Source organism: Bombina bombina, chromosome 3 (genome assembly GCF_027579735.1).
Source record: "Bombina bombina isolate aBomBom1 chromosome 3, aBomBom1.pri, whole genome shotgun sequence".
In the NCBI taxonomy this organism is placed as follows: domain Eukaryota; kingdom Metazoa; phylum Chordata; class Amphibia; order Anura; family Bombinatoridae; genus Bombina; species Bombina bombina.
In genome coordinates, this window is record NC_069501.1 from 747216044 (window position 1) to 747231278 (window position 15235).

At 37.6% G+C, this 15235-nt stretch overlaps 1 protein-coding gene across 1 annotated transcript in view; it reads left to right on the forward strand.

The window, feature by feature from the left end:
* Nucleotides 1–15235, forward strand: part of ARHGAP6 (Rho GTPase activating protein 6) — a 454435-nt gene that overhangs the window by 427188 nt on the left and 12012 nt on the right. Inside the window, 2 exon segments of the mRNA XM_053707592.1 lie at nt 2236–2495; nt 10558–10638. Of these exon segments, the coding sequence (XP_053563567.1) occupies nt 2236–2495; nt 10558–10638 (341 nt within the window).

A 15235-nucleotide genomic window follows, 5' to 3' on the forward strand; every position in this document is an offset into this window, starting at 1 on the left:
AAATAATTACCAAATTACCTGTAAAATAAATCCTAACCTAAGTTACCATTACACCTAACACTACCCTATCAATAAATTAATTAAATAAACTACAATTATCTCAACTAAAATACAATTAAATACACTAAACTATATTACAAACCCCCCCCCACTAAATTACAAAAAATAAAAAAAGATTACAAGAATTTTAAGCTAATTACACCTAATCTAAGCCCCCTAATAAAATAAAAAAGCCCCCCAAAAATAATAAAATTTCCCTACCCTAAACTAAATTAAAAAAGTAATCAGCTCTATTACCATCCCTTAAAAGGGCCTTTTGCGGGGCTTTGCCCCAAAGTAATCAGCTCTTTTACCTGTGAAAAAAAAGAACAACCCCCCCCCATTACAACCCACCACCCACACACCCCTACTCTAAAACCCACCCGATCCCCCCTTAGAAAAACCTAAGTCTAATCCCCAAGTGGTCCTTACCAGTCTGAAGACCGGCGGAGAAGGTCCTGTTCCAGGCGGAGAAGTCTTCTTCCAAGCGGCGACATCTTCTTCTTCCAGGAACCAGCCGGCGCGGAGCAGAGGAGTTGAAGAGGCTCAGATTAGGGGTTAATATAGTTAATGTAGGTGGTGGCGGGGTAGGGGATCACATTAGGGGGTAATACATATAATATAGGTGGCGGCGGTGTAGGGGGATCAGATTAGGGGGTAATAAATTTAATATAGCTGGTGGCGGGGTAGGGGGCTCAGATTAGGGGTTAATATAGTTAATGTAGGTGGCGGCGGAGTCCGGGATCGGCGGTTTAGGGGTTTAACACTTTATTAGGGATTGCGGCGGGGGATTGCGGTTGACAGGTAGATAGACATTGCGCATGCGTTAGGTGTTTTATTTTGCAGGTAGTTTAGGGAGTTACGGGCTCCAATACTCAGCGTAAGGCTTACTACGCCTGCATTCTGTGGCGAGGTGAAAATGGAGTAAGATTTCTCCATTTTCGCCAAGTAAGCCCTTACTCTGTATATTGGATACCAAACTGCGCGGGTTTGGTATATCACTCTATGGGCCAAAAAACTACAGCCGAAAGGTGAAAGGTGAAATATACGAGCGTAACTTCTATGTTACACCGTATATGTGATACCAAACCAGCGCAAAATCTGGCGTCTCCGGCTTTTGCAGGCGGCGCTGCATATCGGATCGAGCCCGTGACTTTTATTTTATTCTCTAGCAATTATTTTGTGATGAGATTACTGACCTGCAGCTTCAATAGTCAAATTATCTTTATCTTGTCTCTGGTTGTTGTCTGCATTCCGTTCCTGCAATTGATGCTAATCACACACCATTACAGGCCACTTACTCATGACTATATAATACATCTTCATTTCACTGTTTGTAGTTTTATGTGTCATAATTGCATAATTTAAACAAAAGTAAACATTTCCTATTTTTTTGTTTTTTTGTTTTTTAAGATAACTACTTAAATGGATTTTGTATGATTTCAGTGCAATTTCACTTTTGGGATGATGATTATTATTAATAATAATAACACTAATAATAATCATCATCATCTTAAAGATTCAAACATTAATGTATTCAATATTATTGTATATATTCTTATATATATATATATATATATATATATATATATATATATATATATATATATATATATATATATATATATATATAGTAAATAGGTGGAATTTTTTTAAAATTAAATTCAAAGCATGCAGTATAATTAATGACTTTCTGTATTACTTTTTCTCTCACACTTTCAGTCTGCTTGGATTATTTACTCATGTCTAATGTAATTAGTTTGGAACTATTTATCAGACAAATCAGCAACCTTTTAACAGATATTTTGAACTATGTGATAAAATATCCATGCAACACACTGACATAGTACACTCCATAGTTATCCAAAAAGTTTTGCTTGTCTGACCCCTAGTGGTTGTTTATGTAATAACAAACATTTTAAGCTTAGTAAAAGATGTACAACGCATTTGCCCCTTAAACAGTAAGATTTGCCCTGTTCCTCAGTCTGTATTGGTGATCTTTTTCAAGCTAAGATTGTACTCAATTTATATGATAATAATCACCTGCCATAGTATTTTAAGAAATACATAAGAGAGACCTATTAATTATACATTTGTTTATTTTCTAACCTTATAATAGTGATGCAAATATTAAATGTCAAATCTACTTATTATGATGTTTTTATTTTATTAATTTTTGTTTTTTTTTTCTGCCAGGAGTCCAGAGCTTATGAGATCAGAGCGTTCTTTCTCTATTGAAGGAAGGCACTCATCCACAGACTCCAATAAAGCATCCAGTGGAGATGTTTCTCCTTATGATAATAATTCTCCAGTCTTGTCTGAACGCTCTATTGCCTCACGGCAAGAAGATAATGTTATCTCAGAAAAAACTTACAGGCCACCTGAGCATCATACAATGGTTGGTCATTTGTTGTCCAAAACCAGGGACCCTTCTCCGACACAGTGGCCTACAAAAGGTATTTTATATCATCCAAATGACATGTATTTGACAGAAATATATTAAAAGCTTCTAAGGTTTATTTGGCCAATTTTTTGGTTTTTATTATTTTATACAGCAAAATATTACAGTACACTGACAACACTAAAACCACATATAAGCTACTATAATGTGTTAAAAGACTTACATCAGGCTTAAATGGACAATTAATAAAAACTAGCAGGCAGTATTCAATCAATTGTCTGAATTTAGATTGGAAGTACTCACGATTGATTTAGGTAATCAGTGTTACTGTTGACCTATACAGTAGTTTTGATCATAAAAAATTCTTCAGTGAATTCAGTTAAAGGGACATACTGTAATACTTATATGCTAAATCACTTGAAAGTGAAAATATCACCTGAACATCTACAGTATATGTAAAATGGAAAGAGATGTTACCTCAAGTGCTCTGTGAACAGTCAGCTGTGGTTCAGCTGCAAGTTGGGGGAAAAAAAAGAAAGAAAATTAAAAAAAATAGCCAATCAGCAGTGCTGGGGTCATGCATTGCTTTGTTGTGTTCACATAAGATTTTATGGAAATCTCTTCAGATTTCATAATAATCTTCCTTAAAATGAATAGGGAAATAACATGACTGTGCCTGCACATGCCAGATGCATATGCCCTTAATCTTTATAAGCAACATTACATCTCTACTCTTATCTCTACTCTTTCTTCAAACCCAAAATGTCTGTTCTCCACTTTCAATATTCTTCTCTGCCCACCCCTACCTCCTAATACAGCTTCTCCGTCAGCTCAATATTTTGCCAGCTACTTCAATAACAAAATCGACTCCATCAGAAACTAAATCAGCTCTCAACATTTTTCCAGTCTCTCACTCCCTCAAAAGCTTGCAATCAATCAAAATCCACATAGCCGTAAATTTAGCTCTTTAGCCCCTGTTACTGGGGAAGAAGTTTCTGCACTTATACTGTGCTCTCACCTCACTACCTGTCCCCTCAACCCCATCACCTCACAGCTACTCCCTCTCTTCTACCCTTACCCCTATACTCACACACACCACATTTTCATCCTCTACCTCAGCACTGGTATATTTCCCTCATCTCTAAAACATGCACTGGTCACACCTATCCTCAAAAAAACCTTCTTTCGATCCAACCTCCCCATCCAACTACCACCCTATTTCCCTACTCCCTCTTGCCTCAAAGTTTCTTGAAAAACTAGTGTATGCACACCTAACCCATTTCCTTACATTAAACTCCCTCCTTGACCCACTGCAATCTGGATTTTGTCCCCATTAATCCACAGAGACAGCAATCGTTAAAGTTACCAATGACCTATTTACAGTAAAATCCAAAGACCACTTTGCTCTGCTTATCCTCCTTGATCTGTCTGCAGCCTTTGATACTGTTGACCACCCTCTTTTGCTCCAAACCCTCCAATCCTTCGGAATTTGTGACACATCCCTCTCGTGGTTCTCTTCCTACCTGTCTAACCGTACCTTTAGCATAGCCTTCTCTGAGGCTTCCTCTGCCCCATTACCACTTTCTGTTGGGGTACCGCAAGGCTCTGTCCTCGGTCCCCTACTCTTCTCAATCTACACGTCATCATTAGGTTCCCTGATAAAGTCCCACGGATTTCAATATCATTTGTATGACGATGACACCCAAATCTACCTCTCTTCCTTGCTAACCCATGTCACTAACTGTCTTTCTAACATCTCTTCCATTTCCTCTCACTACCTTAAGTTAAATCTCTCCAAAAATTAGCTTCTTATTTTCCCCCCTTCTTCCAAAATCTCCACTCCCATCTCTCTATAACTGTTGACAACTCCATCATTACCCCTTCCCCGCATTCCCGATATCTTGGGGTCACATTTGACTCTGATTTTTCCTTCACTCCTCACAATCAGTCCTTGGCTATATCCTGCCGCTTCCACCTTAAAAGCATCTCTAAAATTAGACATTTCCTTACACAAGACACAACCAAGATTTTATTCCACTCTCTCATCCTTTCCCACCTACTGCAACTCCGTCCTCTCTGCTCTCCCTAGCTGCCGCTTAGCTAATTTACAATCCATAATGAAGGCCTCTGCCAGGCTCATCATTCTTACATGTTGCTCTTCCTCTGCTGCACCTCTCTGCCAATCCCTTCCCATGCTTCCTCTTACCTCCAGGATTAAACACAAAATTCTGATTCTAACATACAAGGCCCTCAACTGCACTGCTCCGCCCTATATCTCAGACCTCATCTCCAGATACTCTCCCTCCCTACAGCACTGTAAAACCAGCATACATCAAACCCTTAACTGGGATTCTAAGGATTCTTTCCTGAAGGTGTGTGTGTGTGTTTTATATGTCTGTAAATATAAATATATATACAAATAAATAAATACATATGTACACATATATAAACACATAAACACATACTGTATGTATACACATAGGCACATGGGGAAATATTTTCGAAGTATTTTAAAATAGATATTTCTATATATCTGTGTGTATGTATATATATATATATATATATATATATATATATATATATATATACATATACATACATACACTCACCAGCCACTTTATTAGGTACACCTTACTAGTACCGGGTTGGACCCTTTTTTGCCTTCAGAACTGCCTTATTCTTCGTGGCATAGATTCAACAAGGTGTTGGAAACATGCCTCAGACATTTTGGTCCATATTGACATGATAGCATCACGCAGTTGCTGCAGATTTGTCGGTTGCCCACCCACGATGCAAATCTCCCATTCTGCCACATGCAAAGGTGCTCTATTGGATTGAGATCTGGTGACTGTGGAGGCCATTGGAGTATAGTATATAACTCATTGTCATATTCAAAAACCAGTTTGAGATGATATGAGCTTTGTGACATGGTGCATTATCCTGCTGGAAGTAGCCATCAGAAGATGGGTACTCGGTAGTCATAAAGGGATGGACATGGTCAGCAACAATACTCAGTTATTCTGTGGTGTTTAAACAATGCTCAATTGGTAGTAAGGGGCCCAAAGTGTGCCAAGAAAATATTCCCAACACCATTACACCACCAGCCTGAACCGTTGATACAAGGCAGGATGGATCCATGTTTTCATGTTGTGTACACCAAATTCTGGCCCTACCATCTGAATGTCGCAGATGAAATCAAGATTCATTAGACTATGCAACGTTTTTCCAATCTTCTATTATCCAATGTTTGTGAACCTGTGTGAATTGTAGCCTCAGTTTCCTGTTCTTAGCTGACAGGAGTGGCACCCAGTGTGGTCTTCTGCTGCTGTAGCACATCTGCTTCAAGGTTCCACATGTTGTGCTTTCAGAGATGGTATTCTGCATACGTTGGTTGCAACGAGTGGTTATTTGAGTTACTGTTGCCTTTCTATAATCTCGAACCAGTCTGCCCATTATCCTCTGACCTCTGACATCAACAAGGCATTTTTGTCCACACAACTGCCACTCACTGGATATTTTCTCTTTTTGGAACATTCACTGTAAAACTTAGAGATGGTTGTGCGTGAAAATCCCAGTAGATCAGTAGTTTTTTTTAAATACTCAGACCAGCCCATCTGGCACCAACAACCATGCCACATTCAAATTCACTTAAATCCCCTTTCTTCCCCATTCTGATGCTCGTTTGGACTTCAGCAAGTTGTCTTCACCACATCTAGATGCCTAAATGCATTGAGCTGCTGCCATGTGATTGGCTGATTAGCAGTTTGTGTTACCAAGCAATTGAACAGGTGTACCTAATAAAGTGGCTATTGAGTGTATATATTATATTATCGCTCTCACACTCTCTCACAAGTTCAACATGGCACCTCATGGCACAGAACTCTCTGAGGATCTGAAAAAAAGAATTGTTGCTCTACATAAAGATGGCCTAGGCTATAAGAAGATTGTCAAGACCCTGAAACTGAGCTGCAGCACGGTGGGCAAGACCATACAGTGGTTTCACAGGACAGGTTCCACTCAGAACAGGCCTCGCCATGGTCGACCAATGAAGTTGAGTGCGCATGCTCAGTCATATCCAGAGGTTGTCTTTGGGAAATAGACGTATGAGTGCTGCCAGCATTGCTGCAGAGGTTGAGGGGGTGGGGGGTCAGCCTGTCAGTGCTCAGACCATACACCGCACACTGCATCAAAATGATCTGAATGGCTGTCATCCCAGAAGGAAGCCTCTTCTAAAGATGATTCACAAGAAAGCCCGCAAACAGTTTGCTGAAGACAAGCAAACTTAGGACATGGATTACTGGAACCATGTCTTGTGGTCTAATGAGACCAAGATAAACTTATTTGGTTCAGATGGTGTCAAACGTGTGTGGCGGCAACCAGGTAAGGAGTTTAAAGACAAGTGTTTCTTCCCTACAGTCAAGCATGGTGGTGGGAGTGTCATGGTCTAGGCATGCATGAGTGCTGCCAGCACTGGGGAGCTACAGTTCATTGAGGGAACCATGAATGCCAACATGTACTGTGACATACTGAAGCAGAGCATGATCCCCTCCCTTTGGAGACTGGGCCGCAGAGCAGTATTCCAACATGATAATGACCCCAAACACACCTCCAAGATTACCACTGCCTTGCTAAAGAAGCTGAGGGTAAAGGTGGGTGATGGACTGGCTAAACATGTCTCCAGACCTAAACCCCATTGAGCATCTGTGGGGCATCCTCAAACGGAAGGTTGGGGAGCACAAGGTCTCTAACATCCACCATCTCCGGTATGTCGTCATGAAAGAGTGGAAGAAGACCCTAGTGGCAACCTGTGAAGCTCTGGTGAACTCCATGCCCAAGAGGGTTAAGGCAGTGCTGGAAAATATTGGTGGTCACACAAATTATTGACACTTTGGGCCCAATTTGGACATTTCCACTTAGTGGCGTTCTAACTTTTGTTGTCAATGGTTTAGACATTAATGGCTGTGTGTTGAGTTATTTTGAGGGGGCAGCAAATTTAGACTGTTATACAGGCTGTAGGCTCACTACTTTACATTGTAGCAAAGTGTAATTTCTTCAGTGTTGTCACATGAAAAGATATAATAATACATTTACAAAAATGTGAGGGGTGTACTCAATTTTGTGGGATACTGTGTGTGTGTGTGTGTGTATATATATATATATATATATATATATATATATATATATATATATATATATATATCACACTCCCAAACAGCTTCCAAGAGGCATAAAAAGGAGAGCCGCCTATAGTAAAGAACATTGGAATGTGAAATATTAATATTTCATGACAGGTTAGTGCATGGGGTTAAATGCGATCAGGTTTGCGCAACATGTTGTTTTTTCCACTTTTTAATGCTTTATTAAAGTTTATGGGGGAATATGTTAATGGGGGCGAGATTTTCAAAGTTCGGCTTTTTAAACATGTTGGGTTAGCACTCAAGCAAAGACTTTTAACTTTCAGCTTGTATTACGAGCACAACCCGACATCTGAAAAAAGCATACTTCTAGCATACTTCTAGCAGACTTAATGCGCCAGTGGGAGTGCAAACTACTGCTCCCCTCGTAATCTAGCTCTTAGTTGATGGATCTCATAGCAAGTTCAGAACTTATGGAAAGTTTCAGATGGTTTTAATGTATCAGGTCAAAACGTTGGCTGCATTTCTTCTGCATAACAAGTATTTGTTTTGCGGGCAAAAAAAGTAAATCGTTTTAGAAGTGTATCTAGCATCCCCTAGGCATATATTTATATTTTGTCAGACTATACACAGTGATATCACCATTAGGATATAAACTGGCTATAATCATCACCATTGTTGAGGGTATAAATTTACTAGTGCCATAACTGGCTGCATTATCAAGTTTCTTGCACAAAACAATATTCAGGGATATCAACTAACTAGCTATATATTTCCCATTTAAGTATAGGTGTCCCTAGGCAGTTGTCTGATTTTTATTGAAAATTATGGTCTTGACGATAATTACTTGTTAGCGTCAACTCTAACCTTTTTATTCTAAGCAATCCAATCAGATATTACCCCAAAATAAACATGAAAGTCATAATCTGCTTTAAAGATGTAGCCATTATTTATCCTCTCTAATAATATGTTTGATATTTTTATATTTTTGTGACCAGAAGATTTTTCTTCTCATTTGGTGATTACAAATAGAAACTATTAGTAAAATGAAGATGCTGTTTAAGACTAAATTGCTAAGGACTGATTTAACTTAGCCATTAAACATTTTTGCCTCAGTGATTTCTTTTGGCTCATCAAACTTTATGTGTCAGAACAATATGATTACAAAATATTGACACACCACTGAACTCCATTAGATTAAATTATAATCTTTATGCAACTGCTTAACTTTTCACATGACATTTTCTATCGGTTTGACCTTTCCAATTCACTGTACTGCAGACAGAGGCTGATGCTCAGAAAAATTATTTATATGCTATGAAATTATGATGATATTTTACATGTATACTGCCAGAAGGCAGATAATGCAATATACTGAAGGCAATGTCAAATTAATCAAACTAAAGGCATCTAATTAGAGAAAAAAGAAAGAGGAAAGTATATAAAAAAAAAACATTATTGGAGATTATTTTTTAACCTATACTATAAAAGTATAGAAGTGAGTTTTATGCATAAAACTAGATTTTGATGGCTTATAACCGTGTTCAGATCCACTCCAATGCTTGTTTTAATCTGGCCCACATTAACTACAGCCAGACAAGTGGTAGATCCTCGCTACAGTGTTGGTAATTGATGCGCTGTACTTCTGAGCTCTGCACAGCTAATAGTTGAGAGTTGCAGGGAGAGATCAGGCGTGAGGTGCATGTTGGTTGCTCAGGGATAGATAGAATGTCCAGATTGCTGCCCAAGAGCTGTGTGTTCCTGGGGGATGTATATTATTGGAATCTACTGTTTTTATGAATAGATAAAGATAGCAGTAGGGGCACTGATTGTTTACAAAATTCAAACTATTCTTGGGCAGGATTTTTGCACAAGACAAGAAGAAATTTACTGCTACAAGAAAGGTGACGGGGAAAAAAGAATGAAAAACCCATTAAGACTGCTTATATTTATTTATATAGTATAAGCCTTATTCTTTCTTAGGATAACCTTATACATATCCAATTAATTAACTTATTAAAAGGGACATTAAAAACTAGATAAATGCTAGACAATGATGCATTCAAAGAAAAGATTAATCTGAGAATAACATGTAGATGTATTTTTTTAACTTTCACTAGTTTAAATACTGTAGTGAAAAAATAAGTCTGTGAAACAATGGGAGCTTCCATATGGTAACTTAGATTACTTTCTCTGCTGTGGCCAATCAGGGACAGTTACAAATAGGACACTAGAGTGTGCAGCCAATGGCTGTGTGAAATATAACAGTGTTCTGCACTTCCATTTCTAAAAGAAACTGAAATGCTCACAATTTCAGATTCAGAATGGAACTACATGAAAAGCAGACAAAATATATAATGAAAGTATATTGTAGAGTTTTTTTATGTATACAATGTATTATTTGATATTACCATCTCAAAGTGTTTAATATCCCTTTAAAGTATTTGTTCTTTGCACCTTTATTGGAAGTATATTTAATGAAACTTCTGCTCTTTAGGAAAACAAGTGTTTTTGCAAATTACTGCTGGCCAGTTACTTTAGGACCTGCATAGCTCCTTTTTATATACAAGGTTCAACATTTCACCTTGTCCTGGATGAGTAAGAAATTGCAGTAGACAAGTAAAAAACTATTATCTTTTCTGCATCTTTAACATTGAGTGTGCTAGTAAATTTTTCCCTCTGGGCTAGTAACTTTTAACCCCTGACTTGTAAACAATAGTGATATTTCACAATGTCTGATAATATATGTATATATTTATGAATGTCTAAACTGGAAATAAGAAGCATAGAATATATCTGGAGATGCTTTGTGAAAAATAAAAATAAAAAGTGTAATATTTATAGAACTTTTTTTAAGTTGCATATTTAAGTAATTTAATTAATATTGAGTGCCTATTACTCTAATACAAATAGCTGATTTTAGTTTCAAAATATAAAGTCAATGAAAAAAACACTATATTACATATTTATTTCCACCTACAGATGCTCCAGAAGAAAACTTAAATATATGGGGCACGTGGCATACAACTCTGAAATCAGCAACTAAAGATCAAGGAGTAACAGGTATAGTGTTTCATTATTGTCTCTAAATAGTTTTTTTAAACCTACAATACGCTTGCCACCAAAAAAAAACTTGTTATATCTGTTCATATGTTCATCTGTTCTTAAAGGGACAGTCAATACCAGAAATGCTATTGTTTAAAAAGATAGATAATCTCTTTATTACACATTCTCCAGTTTTGCATAACCATCAAAGTTATTATACACATTTTGCCTCTGTGATTACCTTGTATCTAAGCCTCTGCAAACTGTGAAATGCATTCAGATTAGAGGCGGCCTTCAAGGTCTAAGAAATTAGCATATGAGCCTACCTAGGCTTAGCTTTCAACTAAGAATACCAAGAGAACAAAGCACAATTGGTAATAAAAGTAAATTGGAAAGTTGTTTAAAATTGCATGCCCTATTTAAACCATGAAAGTTTTTTTTTGGACTTTACTGTCCCTTTAAGTGTATCTTAAAATATATATTATTATAAAATCTTGATCCTGAATATCAAATGTTTGTGTAGCTTTTTCACATTTTCACTGTGTGCAAACTAGTTTATTCTGTAGACAACCCTTATAAATATCTGCATTGAATATCATGTGCTTTGTGCATCCGCACAACACTAAGGACCCAATGATCAAAACTTCTCTGGGCAAGTTTTGAGAAACCACATAAACACTTGCAGGGGATGCTGTCAGGGAATTATCTTAAAAAATGGGCTATCCCTGCAAGTCTCCCGTAGAAAGTAATAGAGCTTGCTGGAAAGGGGAACATTGCTGAGGACAGTGAAGTTAACAGAGAGCAAGTGGCACACTTATTTTACAAATTAAACCCTGCAGCTAATTCCAATCAGATTACTCTGTTTTTTTACAATCACCTTTTGTTTTCATACTCTTGGGTTTTTCTATTAGGGTAATGAGTGTTTTGCATATTTTGACACAATTTTGACACCTTTCAGGTTGCAAAAAAAAACCCAGTGAGATCTGTAGGGAGAAAATGTTCAGAGATTTCAGATACACACCCGTTCAGCCCAATAGCAGAGGTGGAAAAAGACGATTAAACAATAAGGAAAACCCTTTTATTTTTATATTATAAATATGATTGCTACTGTGCGCCTGCATAATTTCAATACAGATTTACATTTTTCCATAAAATAATATTTATATGTTATGTTATTAATATGTTATTTTTTTTTTAAAGTGATGAACCCCTTGCACTTTATATATGTAGGTACTATGTCAACCAGTACTTACCTATGTTCATCACTGTGGTGCAGGAGCCATAACAAAGGGGCAGAAGGCATCTGCCTTAATATGATAAGAGAGCTTCCATTCTGCTCCCTTACCATATAAAGCCAGATTGCCAATACAGACAGTAGGTGGGTGGCCCAATGCAGGGTGCGGAGGAGTAAGAAGTGGGTCCCTACACTACAGGAAAAAAAAACCTTAAAAGAAATAAAGTTTGAATTATTACACCTTTAAAAAGTTTTCTCTAGAATAACATTTTTGACAAGAAGTAGTTGTTTTGGATACTGAAACTACGAACATGCTCCCCTGGGGTTATAAACAGAGAATGTGACATAAATTACTTTATTGATATCTAGTAGTATGTGTCCAATTCAACTAATTTCTTGTTACCCCAAGGAGAAATGTGTCTGAATAATAATAGTCTAAGAAAATATGGGGTCTTTCCTGCATCGTTAAGTATTATAAAGATACATTTTCCAGATACTTTCTAATCTACATATACAAATGTGTCTTAATACTAAGCAAAATTTAGGTTGGTTACTTTGTTTATGATCTTATGAAATTATTTCTGTGAATGACTAAAGCAATGTATCTATTGTTTTTAAAACAGTTGGTTTTATTGTGTACATGAATAGTTCATTTTCTCATGTTTGCCTATAAATAGGGTAGACTCAGATACATGGGCCAGTCTATGAATAAGTGCTACTAGGGGGCACGAAAAGCATCAGATCTTGCTGCCTTATTCTTCCAGCTATGTCTGCTTGGAGTTTTTAAGTTTTGGAAATAAAAGCTTTTGCTGTTTTTTTATCCTACACACTGATGCAGTGCCTGTGTTACAAATAAAAATGAATCCTTTATTTGCTACTCCATAAAAACAACAGAACCCTATAGTTTAAAAACATCAAATAATCCAGTGTATGGGTGTGTGAAGGACTAGCCATGCATTTTTAAGTCTATAAATAGAATTCCACCACGTGATTAGGTAAAGACAACTGCATGTGTGCCCCTAAAAGTTAGTGTACTTACTTAGGCCTAGATTTGGAGTTTGGCGGTAGCCGTGAAAACCAGCGTTAGAGGCTCCTAACGCTGGTTTTAGGCTACCGCCGGTATTTGGAGTCATTCCAAAAAGGGTCTAACGCTCACTTTTCAGCCGCAACTTTTCCATACCGCAGATCCCCTTACGTCAATTGCGTATCCTATCTTTTCAATGGGATCTTTCTAACTCCGGTATTTAGAGTCGTGTCTGAAGTGAGCGTTAGAAATCTAACGACAAAACTCCAGCCGCAGAAAAAAGTCAGTAGTTAAGAGCTTTCTGGGCTAACGCCGGTTTATAAAGCTCTTAACTACTGTGCTCTAAAGTACACTATCACCCATAAACTACCTATGTACCCCTAAACCGAGGCCCCCCCACATCGCCGACACTCGATTAAATTTTTTTAACCCCTAATCTGCCAACCGCCACCTACGTTATACTTATGTACCCCTAATCTGCTGCCCCTAACACCGCCGACCCCTGTATTATATTTATTAACCCCTAACCTGCCCCCCACAACATCGCCGCCAGCTACCTACAATAATTAACCCCTAATCTGCCGACAGCAAAGAGCCGCCACCTACATTATAGCTATGTACCTCTAATCTGCTGCCCCTAACACCGCCGACCCCTATATTATATTTATTAACCCCTAATCTGCCCCCCTCAACGTCGCCTCCACCTGCCTACACTTATTAACCCCTAATCTGCCGAGCGGACCACACCGCTACTATAATAAAGTTATTAACCCCTAATCCGCCTCACTAACCCTATAATAAATAGTATTAACCCCTAATCTGCCCTCCCTAACATTGCTGACACCTAACTTCAATTATTAACCCCTAATCTGCTGACTGGAGCTCACCGCTATTCTAATAAATGTATTAACCCCTAAAGCTAAGTCTAACCCTAACACTAACACCCCCCTAAATTAAATATAATTTTAATCTAACGAAATTAATTAACTCTTCTTAAATAAATTATTCCTATTTAAAGCTAAATACTTACCTGTAAAATAAATCCTAATATAGCTACAATATAAATTATATTTATATTATAGCTATTTTAGGATTAATATTTATTTTACAGGTAACTTTGTATTTATTTTAACCAGGTACAATAGCTATTAAATAGTTAAGAACTATTTAATAGCTAAAATAGTTAAAATAATTACAAATTTACCTGTAAAATAAATCCTAACCTAAGTTACAATTAAACCTAACACTACACTATCAATAAATAAATTAAATAAAATACCTATAATTATCTACAATTAAACCTAACACTACACTGTCAATAAATAAATTAAATACAATTCCTACAAATAAATACAATGAAATAAACTAACTAAAGTACAAAAAATAAAAAAGAACTAAGTTACAAAAAATAAAAAAATATTTACAAACATTAGAAATACATTACAACAATTTTAAACTAATTACACCTACTCTAAGCCCCCTAATAAAATAACAAAGCCCCCCAAAATAAAAAAATGCCCTACCCTATTCTAAATTTCTAAAGTTCAAAGCTCTTTTACTTTACCAACCCTGAACAGGGCCCTTTGCGGGGCATGCCCCAAGAAGTTCAGCTCTTTTGCCTGTAAAAAAAAAAATACAATACCCCCCCAACATTACAACCCACCACCCACATACCCCTAATCTAACCCAAACCCCCCTTAAATAAACCTAACACTAAGCCCCTGAAGATCTCCCTACCTTGAGTCGTCTTCACCCAGCCGAGCCAAATTCTTCATCCAAGTGGAGCAAGAAGAGGTCCTCCATCCGGTAGAAGTCTTCATCCAAGCGGGGCAGAAGAGGTCTTCCATCCGATTGAAGTCTTCATCCAAGCGGAATCTTCTATCATCATCCATCCGGAGCGGAGCGGCAGCATCCTGAAGACCTCCGACGCGGAACATCCATCCTGGCCGACGACTGAACAACGAATGACGGGTTCCTTTAAATGACGTCATCCAAGATGGCGTCCCTCGAATTCCGATTGGCTGATAGGATTCTATCAGCCAATCGGAATTAAGGTAGGAATATTCTGATTGGCTGATGGAATCAGCCAATCAGAATCAAGTTCAATCCGATTGGCTGATCCAATCAGCCAATCAGATTGAGCTCGCATTCTATTGGCTGTTCCGATCAGCCAATAGAATGCGAGCTCAATCTGATTGGCTGATTGGATCAGCCAATCGGATTGAACTTGATTCTGATTGGCTGATTCCATCAGCCAATCAGAATATTCCTACCTTAATTCCGATTGGCTGATAGAATCCTATCAGCCAATCGGAATTCGAGGGACGCCATCTTGGATGACGTAATTTAAAGGAACC